Source organism: Penicillium atrosanguineum (assembly GCF_028827265.1).
Source record: "Penicillium atrosanguineum strain IBT 20685 chromosome Unknown utg000006l_segment0_segment0, whole genome shotgun sequence".
Taxonomy (NCBI): Eukaryota; Fungi; Ascomycota; class Eurotiomycetes; order Eurotiales; family Aspergillaceae; genus Penicillium; species Penicillium atrosanguineum.
The window spans coordinates 615,880-633,299 of record NW_026623138.1 but is presented as its reverse complement, the minus strand read 5'-3'; the positions used below and the strand labels follow the sequence as shown (position 1 = coordinate 633,299).

The 17,420-nt window shown below is 48.9% G+C and overlaps 10 protein-coding genes across 10 annotated transcripts; 3 read left to right on the top strand and 7 right to left on the bottom strand.

Moving 5' to 3' along the window:
* Positions 1-366: 366 nt before the first annotated feature.
* N7443_007359 (uncharacterized protein) lies at positions 367-1,519 on the bottom strand (the record flags this gene model as incomplete). Its single annotated transcript, XM_056887415.1, has 2 exons — positions 367-1,009; positions 1,062-1,519. 2 exons carry the CDS (start codon positions 1,517-1,519, stop codon positions 367-369), a joined length of 1,101 nt encoding a protein of 366 aa, XP_056739106.1.
* A 1,075-nt stretch (positions 1,520-2,594) lies between these two features.
* Positions 2,595-4,513, bottom strand: N7443_007358 (uncharacterized protein; the record flags this gene model as incomplete). Its single annotated transcript, XM_056887414.1, has 6 exons — positions 2,595-2,625; positions 2,678-3,555; positions 3,607-3,802; positions 3,853-3,855; positions 3,913-4,273; positions 4,399-4,513. The coding sequence occupies 6 exons, from the start codon at positions 4,511-4,513 to the stop codon at positions 2,595-2,597; spliced, it is 1,584 nt and encodes a 527-aa protein (XP_056739105.1).
* A 1,253-nt stretch (positions 4,514-5,766) lies between these two features.
* Positions 5,767-7,739, top strand: N7443_007357 (GMC family oxidoreductase; the record flags this gene model as incomplete). Its single annotated transcript, XM_056887413.1, has 4 exons — positions 5,767-6,158; positions 6,209-6,783; positions 6,834-7,487; positions 7,537-7,739. 4 exons carry the CDS (start codon positions 5,767-5,769, stop codon positions 7,737-7,739), a joined length of 1,824 nt encoding a protein of 607 aa, XP_056739104.1.
* A 163-nt stretch (positions 7,740-7,902) lies between these two features.
* N7443_007356 (uncharacterized protein) lies at positions 7,903-8,982 on the bottom strand (the record flags this gene model as incomplete). The annotated part of the gene is made up of 2 exons (XM_056887412.1): positions 7,903-8,670; positions 8,728-8,982. The coding sequence occupies 2 exons, from the start codon at positions 8,980-8,982 to the stop codon at positions 7,903-7,905; spliced, it is 1,023 nt and encodes a 340-aa protein (XP_056739103.1).
* A 252-nt stretch (positions 8,983-9,234) lies between these two features.
* N7443_007355 (cupin domain-containing protein) lies at positions 9,235-9,780 on the bottom strand (the record flags this gene model as incomplete). Its single annotated transcript, XM_056887411.1, has 1 exon — positions 9,235-9,780. The coding sequence occupies one exon, from the start codon at positions 9,778-9,780 to the stop codon at positions 9,235-9,237; it is 546 nt and encodes a 181-aa protein (XP_056739102.1).
* Positions 9,781-10,579: 799 nt separating this feature from the next.
* On the top strand, positions 10,580-11,036 carry N7443_007354 (DUF427 domain-containing protein; the record flags this gene model as incomplete). The annotated part of the gene is made up of 4 exons (XM_056887410.1): positions 10,580-10,660; positions 10,717-10,822; positions 10,872-10,952; positions 11,005-11,036. 4 exons carry the CDS (start codon positions 10,580-10,582, stop codon positions 11,034-11,036), a joined length of 300 nt encoding a protein of 99 aa, XP_056739101.1.
* An 88-nt stretch (positions 11,037-11,124) lies between these two features.
* On the bottom strand, positions 11,125-11,697 carry N7443_007353 (cupin domain-containing protein; the record flags this gene model as incomplete). Its single annotated transcript, XM_056887409.1, has 1 exon — positions 11,125-11,697. One exon carries the CDS (start codon positions 11,695-11,697, stop codon positions 11,125-11,127), a length of 573 nt encoding a protein of 190 aa, XP_056739100.1.
* A 302-nt stretch (positions 11,698-11,999) lies between these two features.
* On the bottom strand, positions 12,000-13,019 carry N7443_007352 (uncharacterized protein; the record flags this gene model as incomplete). Its single annotated transcript, XM_056887408.1, has 1 exon — positions 12,000-13,019. The coding sequence occupies one exon, from the start codon at positions 13,017-13,019 to the stop codon at positions 12,000-12,002; it is 1,020 nt and encodes a 339-aa protein (XP_056739099.1).
* Positions 13,020-13,276: 257 nt separating this feature from the next.
* On the bottom strand, positions 13,277-15,410 carry N7443_007351 (uncharacterized protein; the record flags this gene model as incomplete). The annotated part of the gene is made up of 2 exons (XM_056887407.1): positions 13,277-14,318; positions 14,374-15,410. The coding sequence occupies 2 exons, from the start codon at positions 15,408-15,410 to the stop codon at positions 13,277-13,279; spliced, it is 2,079 nt and encodes a 692-aa protein (XP_056739098.1).
* A 361-nt stretch (positions 15,411-15,771) lies between these two features.
* Positions 15,772-17,197, top strand: N7443_007350 (putative MFS monocarboxylate transporter; the record flags this gene model as incomplete). Its single annotated transcript, XM_056887406.1, has 4 exons — positions 15,772-15,803; positions 15,856-16,849; positions 16,897-16,994; positions 17,044-17,197. 4 exons carry the CDS (start codon positions 15,772-15,774, stop codon positions 17,195-17,197), a joined length of 1,278 nt encoding a protein of 425 aa, XP_056739097.1.
* Between the last annotated feature and the right edge of the window lie 223 nt (positions 17,198-17,420).

Sequence of the window (17,420 nt, the reverse complement as noted above, 5' to 3'; positions counted from 1 at the left end):
GGGTGTGGAGAACAGGGCTTCCCGTCCGCTCAGCCGTACTTAAGCCACACGCCGGCAGGTTAGTAGTTGGGTGGGTGACCACCAGCGAATCCCTGCTGTTGTATGTTTTTCTTTTTGAGGGAGGAAAATCCGGGTTCGAGTTTGTGACATTCAATGATGTGCTTAAGTGGTCCTGTGTATAATTACCGAGAAGCAAACGAGAGGGAAAAGTCGGAAAGGCAACAATGGTGGAATATAATTAGTCCTACTTGAGGTGTTACTTCCAAATCGGAATAGCAAAGTAAAAGCATGCGAGGAACATAGCCTCTAAATCTATTCTCAATAAATCTATAGGCGAGAAAATAAAAGATCACCAAATCACATCAATCAGTACTTGGGGAAGGTAGTATAATCCCAGCTCTTTCCACCCCTGATTAACTGAGTGTCGACACCCTTAGAGCCACTGCTAACATACAGCACAGTGGTGAACGCCACGGAAGTATAATAAGTGAAAGCAGTGTTGGCAGGGATGAAAGCTACATCACCGTTGTAAAGAGTAGCCTCAGGGTAATCGCCGATCTTGATAGAAAGAACACCCTCCAGAACCTCGAAAGCAGCAGCGCCGTTCAGGGTCCACTCAGGGGGACTGGCCTTAGTAGTGCGGCTGAGAATCATAGTGGAGAGAGTGTAGTTGGTATCCTGAGACTGCTTGGGAGTGACAAGAGGCTGGACGATCTGGTAGCCGTACTTGGAGTTGAGGTACTTGGGCCCGTAGCCGTTGGCAATGAAGTAGGGCTCACCGGGGGTACCTAGCTCGTTGGCGCCAGTGTGCCACTCGCTGTCATCAACGGGAGCAGTACCATTAACAAGATCGCGGCGGGGTTCGAAGGAAAGCTGCGCGTAGACATCATACTTCTGCAGAGAGGAGATGACGGAGGCGCTGGGACTCGAAGAGCCGTTGCTAGCCTGGGGCACGAAGGGAGTGTCGGTGCCAGAGGTATAGTTAGTGCCGAGGGCATAGAAGAGGTCCCTATATCACATGTGAGTAAATTATTGGTGATGGGATCCTTAGATTAACTTACTCAAATCCTCCGGGAGAGATCACTCCAACCATCTCGCAATCGGGATCCAGCGTCTGGAAAGTGTGGGTGGTGTTTCTGGGGACAGAGCCATAGTCACCCTGAGTGAGGAGGCGGGCCTGCTGCTCACCATCACCCTTCTGAGCCCAGAGCTGGAAGCGGCCCTTGTACGCGAAAAAATTCTCATAGTGCTTGCGGTGGATATGAGGCAGGACACCAAGGTCGCCACTAGAGGGCGAGTTGGTGCTCATCAGAGTGAAAGCATTGTCAGACGATGGACCGGTGACGGTGAAACGGTACAGCTGGCTGCCAATAGTCACAGAATGCGAGTTCGCATAGTGAGGAATGACGTAGGGGCGCGGCGAAGAGGGCGCATTCTCAAGGTAGAGCTCCTCGAGGGTCTGCGCCTGGGCAATTCCAGCGCCGAGAGAGGCAAGCAACAATAATGATGAAGTCAACATTTTGGCTGTATATTCACTGTTCCGATTGAGAAAACGTCCCTGCATGGGCTATATGAATGCTGGAAACGGTTTCCGGGACATCCGACTCATTTTGAGTGGGAAGCATTAATCAAGGACAAACTAGCTAGTGTGGAGTCTCAACTAGCTAACTATTCTCCACTGACATGGAGCGCTCGTGGGCAAATACTCTCGCGGGTGAACTAGAACAATGAGAGAATCTCGGTAATTCCGGATCGACACAATCGTCACGGAACGGATTTCGCTTATGCCGAGTCAAGTTTCAACTTCGGTTGTGTCTGCCCGGGTCCACAGCGATGATCATCACCGACATGACCAACAATTGCCGACAACCATTCCGAATACACGTCAGGGGTCTAGGGCTCCGAGATGGACTCCGGGATGCCAAGGATTGGCTTAAAATGCTGACATTATAACCAGAGGCTACCAGAAGTATGCCGACAGGGTATTTAATATGATGCAGGGGTTTCGGCATTCTTCGCAAGGACCGTTGTTTCAGCCGAAATTGGCTCCATACGCGGGATACGCGGGATACGGCCCAGAAATGACCTTAGCGGTCTTTTGGGTAGCATTCAAGAAAATAGAATCTCAATCTATCGCCGAATCGTCATGTATTACTTCGAACTTGGAATATGCCCCTTTTACAGTTTGTGCAGAAGTCGGAACGTGGCTTGAGTGCCGTGCAGATACCCACTTACCGCCGCGCAATCGGGGCTTGAGAGCGGGACACGGCACGTGCGGAAAAGCCACCTGTTTATCGGCATCGTAATCTATCCTGACCTTAAGCTACACCATTCACTACATACTTATTCTAGCTACTCTCATTGAGACACTAGATATTATTAAATGTTCAAGTATTGGCATTTGATTCTATATAAATATGTACATGAAGCGGGATTTAAGGGAAAGTCGGCAGTGGCCGATTGGAGGTGAATATGTATCAACAAAATGGAACGAGCTGAATTTTCGCTCTCATGAATGAAAGAATAGATCAGGTCAGCAGTCTCAACGTAGACCAGCACACCTCTCATAACCCACACCGGTGTCGAGTTGTGAATCAAGTAATCGGCAAAAGGAACGCCCCAACCCTATGATAGTCAGCTCTCGAAACCTGAAAGTATCTTGCAGATCAAAACATACGAGATAGCCGCGAAGCAAGCACAAAGAATAGCGCCCTCCAACCAGTTCGTCTTTCCCTTCAAAATAATGAAACTGACCAGCAGCACAGACCCAACCAAGGTAACCATTCCGAAGTAATCGAAATGCAGAGTCATAGGCTTATTAAGGGCCCACCCGACGAGCACAATCACCGGTGCGACTAACAGACCGATTTGAATCGCCGAGCCGAGGGCGACGCTGATTGCCAGGTCCATTTGGCTTTTAGTGGCGACGACCACGGCAGTGACGTTTTCGGCTACATTTCCTGCGACTGGAATGATGATTAGACCAACAAATGATTCGCCGAGGATTCCTTTCTCGTTGAGGATGGAGAAACTTGTGGAGAATGATTCTGCGCATATCGCGATAAGAATTGTGGAGGCGACCAGGAGTGAGAGTGAGATGACGCGGTTTGCTAGGATCATGGGTTTGCAGCGATGAGGTTCTTGGGTTTCTTCATTGTGATCGTGCCATATTTGGTAGTCTGCATCATCTTGCTCGCCTGTGCCAAGGGGAACCATGGGTGTACCTGGTTCCGAAAGTGTAATTACCGGCACTGATGTTGAGCTTGAAGACGTATGAGTCTGCTGCATCTCGGGACGGATCGAGGCGTTGATAGAATTTGTCTCCGGGTCATAATGTGACTCAATTTCCATGAGATGATCATAAGATGACCGATTTCGGGCTACCACTTCCTGGAGCCGAGGCACATGAGACCGGAAAAGATGCGGATGAGTCTTGAACTGGAAAATGAGGTATAGAAAGTAGATGATGAGAAGGATGACGGAGACACCTCTGCTAAAGGCAAGAGCCATATGGTCTGCCGAAGCAACGCTCTTTACACTCCCGTAGAAGGCACTCTATGCGCTGGTCAGGCTCAGAATTTATAAGAATTCGTGGTAGACACATACCGGAATCATCAGAGATGATACTGCCAGGTTCAACAATACAACAAAAGACTGAGTTACGTCATTGTTGTATGACTGGTCCGGAGATACGATACTGCCAGCAATGATCGCAGATCCAAGGACAAGGAGCAAATTGACGAGAACAGATCCGAGAAGTGATGCTTGGACAACTTTGATGTTGTTTTTCATGAGTGCAGTGCTAAAGGAAGTTAGTTTTAAATCGGACTTAGCGAGTCGGATACTTCTCACATGCTACGATACGAGTTAGCAAAACAGATGTTTAATTTTAGGAAATAATTCATCACTCACAATATAATAAGCTCGGCCAGGTTACCTATCGTGATATTCAATAGGGCTCCGGAAGTCTCGCCAAGATCTTTGGAAATTCTTTCTGTCGCAAAAGTAAGAGTGATCGACAATGGTATAATGGCAATCAAGTTCCAAATAAAGATGAACAATGCTGGAGCCTCGGCAATCGACAGGATAATGGCGACAGCAGAAAATGTGAAGCCGAGTAAATTCTTGAAAGAAATTAGAGATTTGCCATGGTGTTTGAACGCTAGAGAAGGTTTTTGGCAGATTCTGCAGCCATAGTTTTGTTGCGAGGGCTTGGGGCTCGGAAAGAGTTTCCTGAACTGGTGAGAATTGCCGTGAGCGACCGTTGCGTGTTCTGAATTGACAAAAGATCACATTCCAAGGTTAGCTGAATACCTAAGCTGGAAATGCACGTGCCGGCACAATTTGCGTGTACTCAACGACTGATTCTCTCCATTGGAAGATGTGAAGTATTATTACCGGAATTGTGAATTGATTCAGATCTTGAGATCAAAGTTTCTTCTTCCTCAAATTGTGAGCTTTCACAGAAGTCATTTTGAAGGTCTTCTCCCGCTCCAGTCCCATCCGTGACCATACTGAGAAGTCTATACTGTCTCAGTCTTCAGAGTGCCGCAGTCTAACAGGATTCCAAGGTTCGATTGAAAGAGGAATCAAATACGACGGGCGCAGCCTGGTGCGAAACAATTTTAAATAGGAGATTGATCCCCGCGTGCCCCTTTTGATGCTAACGACCCCCTATGTGGCCCACCGCCTGCTTCCTTAGGCTTATTCTTGGCAAATTTGCCAAGATTCGCCAAGATAATGTTCACCGCCAATTTTGTTGTTTTTATTTTCTCTCCAAAATCACAAGTTGACGTTCAAATGTTTGTTTTTTGATATCAAGAACGTATACAAGAGAGGAATGCCTAAACATGGAGTATGTTTTGCTTGTTTAGATGGTTTCTATCTTGAATGGGAATCTTGAACTTGAGTTCTCGCTTCAGTGGCCAGATAAGTTGCTATTATTTCAACAAACTCTTCAAACTTGCTGTGATAGCTATCAGAAAGTATTAACCATACAATTCTGGATATTCTCATAGTAAGAAACATGCGAGATTTCATTCTAAAAATAGAGAGAATCTCACCTTTCAAAATGGGTTCTGAGATTCTGCCGGAAAAAAAGAAGCGGCGGGGCTATCAGACGGCAGAAAATCTTGCTAAACCCAACTCGGAAGACGCGATTCACATTTAGCACTGAAAAGGGGGGTGCCACGTATGCGAGAATAAATGCGAATACGATTGCCATACAGCAAATATCACACCTCGGCCGCTGAGCGATTTGTTTACGATGATGTCCAATCGCGATATTTTGTTAGCGCGATCTACATAACTAGCGCCACGCTTTCACGTTGACAATAAAAAATTATTTCCTTTTCAGTACTAGCACAATTCCCTTGTGCGTTCCCGTATTCATTGCCCGATGAGATCTTATGGGCCATAACAAATCGCTCAGATCGCCGCGTGATATGACAGGCAACGGGCCTCGTCTGACCGTTTACAATGTGGTGATTGCAAACATCAATAACTTAGAAGCGATATAAAGGCTACCAATGACGAGGGAGAGTTATGTTTTGATCCCGCTCATGGAGTCCAGGGTTGACTATCAGCGGACGCCAACCTTTGGGAAATTGCCCTTGCTGCATCATGAATTCATCGTTAGCAGCCGAAGAAATGAGCGACAAATTCATCTCAGGTTAACAAGAGATGATTTGACAGGTGTCTCACTCAAAAGTCCAATTGACCCTTGACTCCGCATCTTCCCCTCTTCAACAACCCGCCAAGTATAACATGGCTCATTCCATCGAGGACTTCGCCAGTTTAGCGTTTGATTACATCGTCGTGGGTGGTGGTACTGCCGGTCTGGCTGTAGCGGCACGCCTCAGCGAAGATCCCCAGATCAAGGTGGGGGTCATCGAGGCGGGACCGTCCGCCCTGAACAGCGATGATGGGGCGATCACAGTGCCCGGTCGGTATGGAGAAACCATTGGATCTGACTACGACTGGAAGTTTACGACGAGTCCCCAGCCAGGTTTAAACGGACGATCTTTGCCATGGCCGCGGGGGCGCGTTCTTGGTGGCACCAGCGCGTTGAATTTCATGGCGTGGAATCGCGGCCATCGCAAGGACTACGATGCTTGGGAGAAGCTGGGGAACCCTGGGTGGGGATGGGAAGATCTACTGTGCGTATGGCTGAACTCTTCATTTCATGATGCAATCCTAAAGATGGCAGCCCTTACTTTCTCCGGAGCGAGACATTCCATCCTCCCAGTGCGGCTCACCAGAAACACTATCAGTCTTCTTACCGGGCTGAGTTTAATGGGACAGAGGGTCCTGTGCAAACGACACATATCAAGCAGTATGGCCCGCCGCATCAGTACTGGCATCAGACCCTCAATGAACTGGGTATCTCTTCCAATCCTGACAGCCTCGCGGGCTCCAACTGCGGGGTTTGGAATCTGGTCTGCACGATAGAGCCTGATACCCAGGAACGAAGCTATGCTGCACCCGCTTACTATTTACCAGTAGCATCGCGGCCAAATCTTTATGTTATCACTGAGACAACCGTTCTGAAAGTCTTGCTTGAACAGAAAGATGGGTGGGTCGCGACTGGCGTCAGAGCGCGACACGACGGAGTCGTGCTCGACATTAAAGCTGTACGCGAAGTTATCATAAGTGCTGGGAGCGTACAGTCACCTCAGATATTGGAACTCTCGGGAATCGGTCGACAAGATGTGCTCGAAGCTGCTGGCATTGGAATGAAGGTTGACAGCCCTAACGTGGGAGAGAACCTGCAAGACCATATGAGTACGAGCTCTCAATATTGGAACCAATTGCAGTCTAATGACTTGAATCAGTGACTGCGACCATTTTTGAAGTTCTTCCCACTCTGTCGTCTCGCGACTGCATCATTGGCGACCCAATTCTGACTGAGGCGGCCGACCGTGCTTACCATGCCTCGAAGACAGGACCATGGACAGTGATGCCTTGTTCAGTGGCATACTGCTCACTATCACAGATAATACCGCCATGGGAATTAGCTGAGATATCATGTGAGGCTGACAGAATCACACAACAGACCGGCTGCGCACGCGATAGACTCATCGCCCAACAATTCAAATCTCCTCGTGGCCAGATTGAGTACATATTTGACGTTGGAAATTGGAGCCCGTATTTTCTCTCCGAGCCGGGCAAAAGTTACGCCACTATGCTCCAGATGCTTCAGTATCCATTTTCTCGTGGATCGGTCCACATCCCTTCCCTTACTAGGGATCATCCCGAAGTAACAATCGACGATAAGCCTATTATTGATCCACGATATTACCTAGACGAAGGTGAATTCGACAAGAAAATCATGGCCTTAGGCCAGAGAATGGCAGATCGGATCTGCTCCACGGAACCTCTGTCAAAAATCATCGTCAATCGTGTCTTGCCCCCGGTTGCGGAGCTTGGGCGTGAAGAGCAAGCCTATGAGGACTTCGTATCGAATTGCACAGTCACAGACTGGCATCGTGAGTTTTGCATTCATATAATCGTGCAAAGATGCTAACAATAAAACAGCAATTGGTACCTGCGCCATGGGCGGCAAAGAAGGTATAAATAATGGGGTCGTCGATGAGCGACTCCGCGTTTACGGCGTCCGCGGTCTCCGAGTCGTCGACGCAAGTATCATGCCATTACAGATCGGAGCACACATCCAAGCAACAGTATACGCCATTGCAGAAAAAGGATCAGCGATGATCCGGGAGGATTGGGTTAAATAAATATCATTAGAGAAAACACACATCTCTATCAACCTTAATTCCAGAAGTCCACGGGTGCACCCACGAGAATCATTACCTCCATTCATTTTCACTGCGCGCATGATTGATCCGTAACCCCCTTCTATGTACATATCAACGACGCATCACGAAATGAAATCCCAAATCAAACAAGTGTCTCCTTAACTTGCCCAGCCAAATCTACAACTGTCTCCTTAAAGCTTCGATACTTGACACCTAGCTCCCTCGCCACTGTCTCTCCATCAACACCATACTCCGCTCTAGGCTTCACCCCGCTCATATAATTGCTAGTGACAGACTCCTTCGCCCAGGGGAAAGCCTCTTTCATAATATCAGCCGCATACTCATACGAGAAAGGCTCGGACGCAGCAGGAATGAATCTCTTTCCACTAGCCTCCGGCGTAACAAGAGCCTGGACATGCGCTTCAGCAAGATCTCGTGCATCAATCCATGCTGGCACGCGTGCACCCGGAAGCGGGTGCACGCCCGCAGCAACAGTCCATAGTTGTGCGTTCGACTCATTTAGCTGATCGAGACTAGGAACGGGATGGACGATGGGACCGAATACCATTGGCGGGCAGAGCGTGACGAGATCGAATTGCGGCTTCTCGTTCTTGATGAAATCCCACGCGGCTAGTTCGGCGAATTTCTTCGATCCCCGGTATGCGATTACCGAGGTTGCGTCTGGAGAAATTGCAGCTTCGTAGGTAAGTGGGTTCCAGTCGGCTGCTTTGTATGTGAACCCCGGGGGAGGGGTGGTGTCCACGTCGACGACGGCGGCGAACGAGGAGGTTAGGACTATGCGTTGGACTTTGCTGGTTGGCTTTGCTGAGGCGGAGAGAATGGATTTAACGCCGTTGATGGCGGGAAGAATGAGTTGCTGCTCGTTGTTTGTTGTATCATAAAAGAATGGCTGGCATTGTTAGCTTGAAATGAATTTTTTGGGTGCACTGGAGCGTACGCTTGCGACGTGGATCACTGCGTCGATTCCATCCATGACACTGTCGAACACACCAATCTGCGTAAAGTCTTCAATGACAACAAAGTCCAGCTTCGAAGCGTATTGTGGCCGGGCGGCTTTCATTTGCTCGCCTTTGGAAGCGGAACGTGTTGACCCGCGAACTGAAAAGCCGCGGGCCAGAAGGTTGTCGACTACATGGGCGCCAATGAAGCCTGTGGCGCCAGTGACGAGAATGTATCTGATACCGTCAGCTAATGTATGCATAGCTCACTTCAATGTTCTTACGAAGGCATTGGTGCGCTCATTTGAAGATAGTTGGATTAAGAAGGTAGAATGGAAAACAACCCCGCGTGGGGTGAGCTTGGGGTTTATTATCTGTTCGGATGAAGTCCGATGTTGTGGAGTCCCCCACGCTCCAGTGTGGGGGAGAAGAAGTTGTTCTATCTTCATATACCCGGAGCCGATCGAAGGTTCTGCTCTATATCGCAAAATAATAGTCTAGTACACCACGGGATCCTACTCCTCAGGAGGATCATAAACAGGGCCGGCAGGCGTCTTCTCCAATCTCACTCCATCAGCGGTAACAATTTCTTTACTCGGGACGACAACACCGAATACCCTCGCAATATCTTTGCCGCGGTTAACCCACTCATGGTTTGTACCCCTGCAAACAACAACATCATGCGGTTTGAGAATCTTCTCAACTCCGCCATCGGTAATCAGACCGACGGTACCGGAGAGAACAACGAAGTAGTCGAGACTCAAAGTGCGGTGCATCCATCCCTGTTCAGCAGGCGGTAGGTCGATGATGCGACAAGAGGGACCCTTTGTATCGGCCAGAGGGACGAGTGTTTTATGCGGGTCATCGAATGGACGCATGTTATCGACTGGGAAGCCGCGGGACCGATGGATTTGGATGACACCGAAGCCGGAGTCTGGGCCTGGGGTGGTGAATTCAGGCGCAGTATTGGGATCGTAGGGAGTCAAAACTTCATCCGATGCGAAGTACGCTTTGCCCTGGGCGTCATGGGCCGTGATGACGCGACGGATGGGGGTATCCATATTGATGGTTTAGTTGAAGGTTCAACGGGATGATATTTCGTGATATTCATGATAGTCAGCAAGCTGATTGGGATTTTATAGTTCGTGAAAATCCTAGTATACATGTTTTTCATGGCTAGTTCAGTCTTACCGCCGAAAAGAGTACACATGAACGACGCGATTCCATTTGCCTTGATAATCTGAGATTGATAATCCTGGGGCCAAAGGACTGGACAAAGTACGAAGCTAGATACGTGATTGGAGGTGGAGAAGAAGCCATTCCCTATCACCGAAGCAATATCATTGATTGAGATTGGATGGTAAAGTGTAGGTGGAGCCTCTTGTCTCAAAATTGAAAGGGAGGGTCCGGGATGGGACCATTTCTGGCTGACAAATTGCAATGAAAAGGATCGAAACCAGTAAATCCGTGCGCGAGCCCGAAGATCCGACGCATTCTACCTAGTATTTGAAATCAAAATTTAAAGAGCAGATTTTGAAGGTTGAATGGAAGGAGATTGAGATGATGTCCTCGAGTCGAATAGAGGTGCAGACAGTGCACGGATAACAAAACCGCGGTCTTCAAACTCCAAAATTGGCGATCTCAGCTTTAATCTTTTTGCCTTATAAATCCCTCAATTTATTTCATTAAACCGAGAGACCAGGAACCAAAGTTGACGTGGAATTAGTAAGGCGACATTTGCATGTTAAATTGAGAGCCTTCCCCGCACCAGTCCCTGTGACGACACCACCCATCGTGCTGACATCCCTTACATACAACATATTCCAATCTCATAATCCAACAAATATTGCCAAACAAGCCATGCCTACAGCTAAAGCAAAGATAGGCGACGTTCTGCTTGCGGAAACAGACGTCTGGGAGAACGTCGAAGGGAACGTCTATGTACGTGCAGAAGCTCCTCAAACAAGCGAGTTGCAACTAACATTTCATGAACCAAGTTCCCACCAACAGCTATCAAAGACAAATCAACCTTTGTGGGAACTGACACGACCACCTTCTGTCCCTGGAAGGGCCATGCACAATATTACACGATCAAACTTGGGGGTAAGTAATTCTGTAGCCTAGATGTCGCAGGTACTGATGACTTTATCAGATAAGGATGTTAAGGATGCGGCATGGTATTACCCCGAGCCTTATGAGAAGGCGATGAACATCAAGGACCATGTGGCCTTTTGTGAGTTTGTGCCTTTCTCTTTTCTTTCGAATGATGACTAACTTCTCTTCAGACAAGACCAAGGTCCAGGTCACAGTCGACTAGGAAGCTCAAGAATGGATTCATCGATTTCAAGGTCATGATTATGTAGCAAAATGACAGTTTGATTGTTGCAATTAGTACCAGCTCGAAACTAGTTACTTTTCTTCCCATCTGGCTCCACATAAGGGGCATCGTAAACCTCCGTTTCCAAATCCCGCCCCTTGATAGTAAGCATCTGCATCGGCAAGAACACGAAAAGTAAGCGACACCACTCCGTAGTACTTTTATTCCTAAAGGAATGGGCCGTACCCCTCTGCACACAAACATCACCTCGATATAAAATCCGACTCGACCCAGAATCTAATGTCAAATCCACCTCCCCATCCAACACGATCCCGTAATCCAAACTAACAGTCCGATGCATAGGCGTAACCTTCCCAGGACGGAGATCTACCATGCGGAACACAGTACCAGCCTCAGTCGTTATGCCGGGGGGCTGATGCAGGAATTCATCGTACATGGCGATATCAGCTTCGTCGTCAACGTTGGTGGGCGTGATCGTTGTCGCGTACAGGAGCGCTATCTCGCCATCTTCGCCGGCTGGCTTCGAGGGCATGTAGTCGGGTATTTGTGCGTGGGAGACAAAAACTGCTTCGCCGTCGGTGTTGTGCGTGGTTATGTACCGGTGGATGTGGGGGAGATTGTTCTCCTTGTGTGTTGGCATTGTTTGAGACGGGTGTCATCTGGAGATATTTTTTGAGCCTGAATGTTGAGTGATCTAGAATTTACAAGAAGTTACGACCTAAGGAAATCGAAGTCGTTTGAGGCTATAGGTTGTAGGCCAGGTTGAGTACCACATCATGATGGCATCACGGCGAGGTATTCGAAGCCGAAGCCGAACCAGCCCGCTGGAAACTTCCGTCCTCGCCACGTGGCGAGCTCTATCCGACGCACGTTGAATGGTCTATCATGGTTCATCTTGAAGGGGTCAGTGATCATTTCAGTACTTGAAGAGCTATCATCGAGTCACGATTGTGCAGGCGGCTTCGCCATCATCTGAGCAAACTTGCTACTGAGATGATTTTCCAGCATGCGCTTATGCCCATTAGAAATCTTCATCTTATCATTCATCGTGCTCGCAATTTTTGCAATGCACTCATCTAGGGTCGGACCATCTTCAAGCTCCTTAATATCGCCCTTGGCATCCACAGCGTCCTTCCACAAAGTTTCCAGCTCATCCCTCCATCCCAAGGCATCCGCAAGCTCGCGTACTCCGTTGTCACAGGTCCCAAGAATACACAAATCTTGGCCCCTATTGCCCATATCTCCAGCCCCCTCCATGTTGATAAGAATCCTCGGAACACCCTCTTTCACTAGCCGGGGTAGTTGTGAGCAAGGCGCAACCTTCAAACTAGTACCCATGACAAGCATGAGATCCGCTTCCGCAGCCATCTTCTGCCTATCTTCAAACTCAGCAGGAAGAGACTGCCCAAAGAACACAACATCGGGCTTCACTGCTGCCCCGCATTCCGTTTTCAGACAATAAGGCACCTCACCAGCCCTAATGGCGTTTTTCATCAAATCATCTGGGTACTCAGCATGACACTTATGACAATGCTGACTTTTCCAATTTCCATGTGTCCAGAGCAACTTGTCAACCGGAACACCCGCATCTTCCTCTAAGCCATCGATGTTCTGCGTAAACAGAAAATGGAGAAGATTCTTCTTCGCCAGCAGCGCCAAGAAAGCGTGGGAGATGGTCGGTTTGAGATTCCCCGGATGCCGTGCCCGTGCAATTGCGTAGAAAGGCTCGGGCGTGTGCGTGAAGTAGCTGATCGAGAATATTGCTTCTGGGTAAGGAAGATTCAGTGGTGCGAGTTTATCGTAAAGACCTGTTCCTGGCGTGCGGAAATCGGGGATTCCGGCTGAGGTACTGATCCCAGCGCCAGTTAGGACGACTATTCGCGTAATTTGGCCATTTGTGATGCGGTCTGCGAGGACTTGATATCCAAGATTGGAAGTTTTGGTTGGTGGGTTGGAGATCATTGTGGTTATGGGAAATATGTGTGATATAGCCAGGCGAGTTGGTGCTACTACGCTGATGCGAAACACGATCCCAAGGAAAACACGAAACAAAACATCATGTGATGCGTTGTTTACTTCTGCAGAGCCTCGTTGATCGGCAGTCTTGGACGTGTCAGACTCTTTGGTCGCAATTCTGCTGCCTCGCCACCCGACCAAGTAGGCACCAGATGGCCAAACACTCAGCTTAGACCTGGAAGAGGGTACTGTGAAAGCTGCTATCACTCAGGCGGTGCAGTTGCATTGGTCAATTCATTCAGCAAGTCCATCCAGTCAGGCGTTCCCAGTCCCACATCACCGCTGCTGTCTAGAATCTCAGACCATAGATCCTCAAGCGGAATCTGGCCGAAGTCAGATGCTGAGAAATCTATACCGGGGACTTCGGTTTGTGCATCCTTCGACAGGGAGATTCTCGTTTGAGGAACCTGCTCAAAAGATTGATCGTGGCGACCAGTAGCTGTTGGATCAGACTGCAAGTCATGCGGTCTTCTTTCTTGTTTCCAATGCTTCCGCAAAATCCCCATCATAGCATTAACCCCTTCTCTCGCAACCGAAGACGACTGCTGCGCTCGACTAAGCATGCGACAAGCAGCAAGAACTTCCTCCTTCCGTTTCTCGGCAAGAATATCATCCCAATTGAAGCAGACATCAATGAGCAGGATGACTGCAGCCATGAAGACATGATGCATCACCGCCCAAAATAATGAGCTGTTCGGCACAAAGAGCGGTTCTTCCTCATCCATGATCCTTTTTACCTCTAGCACCTTGCGAGCCGATTGAAGAGATACGACGTGTGAATACGAGTACCGGGGGTCTCTAGCTCCACGGACAAAGTATTGTCGATGTAAGCGACAGAGCCGAGAGTGGTATCCTTGCTGAATGAAGGCGCGTTGCCAGGCAATTGAAGGTCTTTCGCGATAAAGTGACGCGAATTTGCGTTGGGATGACTGGTCGAATCTGAAGAAAGAGGGGATTCCGGCGTACGCGTCATGGAGTTTGCGATCTAGAGATAGGATTCTATCGTAGGGTATTTCGACGCCTTGGAGGTGGTCGGATGCGGTGCTGTCCACGATCTCGCGGCATACTTCGGCTAATCGCAATCTGTGGAGTGTGTAGGACATGCAGGTTGGCTGTGAGAGTGGCAATTCCATTTCGCTTTTTTCGATGTCTTCATCTTCGATGTTCCATGGTCTTTTTACGTTCATTTGCTGGGGACTGATTGTGTATGTCCACTCCTGCGGTCCGCTGAGGAATCCAAGTAGCCTGTCCAGATATTAGTCATAAAAGATGCGATATCCAATAGAGTTAGGTGACTTGCCAGTCATAGGAAGCCAGGTCCCACCAAAGCCTCCGCTTGAGCTCAATTGTAGTTCTATCGCCCCCGTTTGGATTCCTCTTTGACACCGGGGAATCCACCAAATGAAGCCCAAGACTCTTAGCCTGACTGATTAGAGACCCATGCAAAAACAACGAGCTGACAGCGGGATTGAGAGTAGCAATCGACAGATGGTGCCCGATGATCATCGTCGCTTGTAGACCTTCAATACTGGGACAAGCAATATAATCGCTCTGGATCAAAGCCGCACCTGCCAGGAACGCTGCCTCACAGCCGGAGGCCTCTGCAAGCCGGGCTGGGTCAGTCGACAGAAGCTGGTAGAACAGGGCGGTCGCGATTATGGCAAAAAGAAGAGCAACGTGCTGCAAGTTGAGTTCATCGCCAGGAGATCTGTCATATATGACTTCAATATCCCGCTTCGTACGACTGGGGATGATGATGTGGTACTGGTAGTCGAGATGATCGAAGTAGAAATGAAAAAGAGCCATTGCCTCGGCTCTCGATGGCAAGAAGAGTGGGAGTTGAATACTGGCAGGCGATTCAGAAGACGCTCTGCGGCCACTACCAAAAAGAAAATGCAACGTTCCGGAGCTTGGGTTCTGCTGGGACACGGCTACTCGCGAGTGTTGTGATAGCTCGTCTCTCAGCGGTGCGGGAATGGCACTCGGAACACGATGCCCCATGACAATAGTCTCAAGCCAGTCTGCTGTAACTAGAGGATCGTCTCGATTGCTACTCTGGGCCTCGGCGTGTGGCGCTTGTTGTTGTGGTCGTGATACAGCCTTGTTGTTCAACGGGGGCCGCTCTGCCGTTTGGCTCCCTTGTTTGACCGAGTGACTAGTTGGTAGAGTACCATGGCTTCCGAAGGTACAGTGCAGCTTGCGCGTGGTACAGCTGCCGCATGGAATATTCCGGTCGCACTTTAGCTTTTTCTTTCGACACGACTCGCAGGATACGGGGTCCTGTCGGGGTTGCTTTGAGGGACTTGGACCGGGGGTGGCTGTCAACCTACGTTTCATGGTTGCGACTGCCTGGGACAGAGAGGTATCTTCTTCCTGCGTCCCAGGTATCGATGTTGATGCTTGTGTAGAGTGATGGTTGACAGTAGTTCGGAGTTTCCAAAGAGCTGATGGTCGCCGGAGAGTCCGCGGACAGTCCAGGTGTGACGCGCTCCGATTGGCTAATCAGCTTGCAGATACTCTACAGCTCGGAGGCTCCGCGAAGACAGATTTTCTGCTCACCAGGGGCTCATTCTTATGTAAACTAACAATTCCGGGTCACCAAACTCATATCCCGATCTAGATTATAAGGTTGTTCTGCCATCAACACCCTCACTGGGCATTGCTCACATTCTCACCACAAACCCATCACCTCGACAAGATGTCCACCAAGAACGAACCCCAAATCAATATGTAAGCCCTGTCAACGTGAAAATTTACTTGAAATAAACCCTAACTTCTACAGCCCAAAATCCCGCTCTTGGCTCGTCATATCCGGCGCAAGCACCTCTCTCTTCTGCACAGTCGGCTTCCTAAACTCATTCGGCGTCTTCGAAGAATACTATGCCTCCGACCAACTCTCCACAAACAGCCAATCAACAATCGCCTGGCTAGGCGCAACAGCAATATTCTTCTTGTTTTCAATATCTGTCATATCAGGCATCATTCTCGACAAATTCGGCCCGAAAATAATGTGCTGGGCCGGTGCAATCGGCACCGTATTCTCGATCATGATGACTTCGCTCTGTCAAGAATTCTACCAGTTCCTCCTTGCACAGGGCATATTACTTGGTATCTCGATGGCGCTGGTTACATGGCCGATGTTGGCGCTTGTGGGGAAGTGGATTAATGCGGAGAATCGTGGTGCTGCGCTTGGAATTGTCCTTGCGGGTTCTTCGCTAGGTGGTGTGATTTGGCCGATTGCTATTGATAAGTTGTTGAAAGCGGGTGGAGTTGGATTCCCGTGGACGATGCGGATCGTGGGGTTCATTATGATTCCGTGCTTTGGGTTTGCTTGTCTTGTTGCGAAGGAGCCGCCGACTGTCGCTTCTAAAGCTGTTGAGCGAGAAGAGGAAGACAATCTGGATGTTGCGGCATCAGTCGAGAAAGTCGATCGCACGGCGGAGGCTTTGGCTCTTTTTAAGAAGCCGGCTTTGCAATTGCTGTCGTTGGCTATGTTTATTACATACTTTGGGATGTTCTCGCCGTTCTTCTATACGACTTCATACGCCGTGTCAAAGGGGTTTCCTTCCAACTTTGCCTTTTACACCGTTTCCATCGTCAATGGGGCTTCCTTCTTCGGTCGAGTCGTCCCTGGATTTATGGCTGATAAATATGGGAAGTTCAACTGTGTTATCGTGTCTACCTTGCTTGCTGGTCTGATTGCATTGTGCTGGACCAAGGTGGATTCGGTAGCTGGCTTGGGTGTGTGGTCGGCCGCTTACGGCTTTGCGTCTGGAGTATGTTGTATTATCCATGGCCATGTTGTCTTTACTAACCAAATCAGGGGATCATTTCACTTCAACAAGCATGCGCAGCCCAGGTTGCTACGCCGTCTACCATGGGCCTTGCCATTGGAGCTGTGTCGGCTTCCGTTTCGCTATCGTGAGATCATTATTATTCACTTCTTCATTCACTACTAACCGTCTTGCAGGGCCATGGCAAATGTTCCGATCAGTGGTGCGCTGGCTGAGAAATTTGGATACCTTTCTCTGTCACTCTTCTCCGGAATTACGCTTATTCTAGGTGGTATATTGCTTATAGCGGCTCGGCTCGTGCAGGATAGACGTCTCCTTGCAATCGTTTAGAAGTTTTTGTGGATAATCTGGCTCCATAAAGGAGAGTGCCAGGACTTTCTAGAAGGATAATAGATGATACATAGATCTTAATCGAGGAAGAGGACTGGAGCCGGTTATCCGATTCCAGGTTGTATATGGAATTTTCTCAGCTCGCTTAGTTGGGGTTAACTCAAGCGTTGTTTCGATCTCCGGTGTTAGGTTCACCTGGATATGAAAGGAAAGTAATTTATGC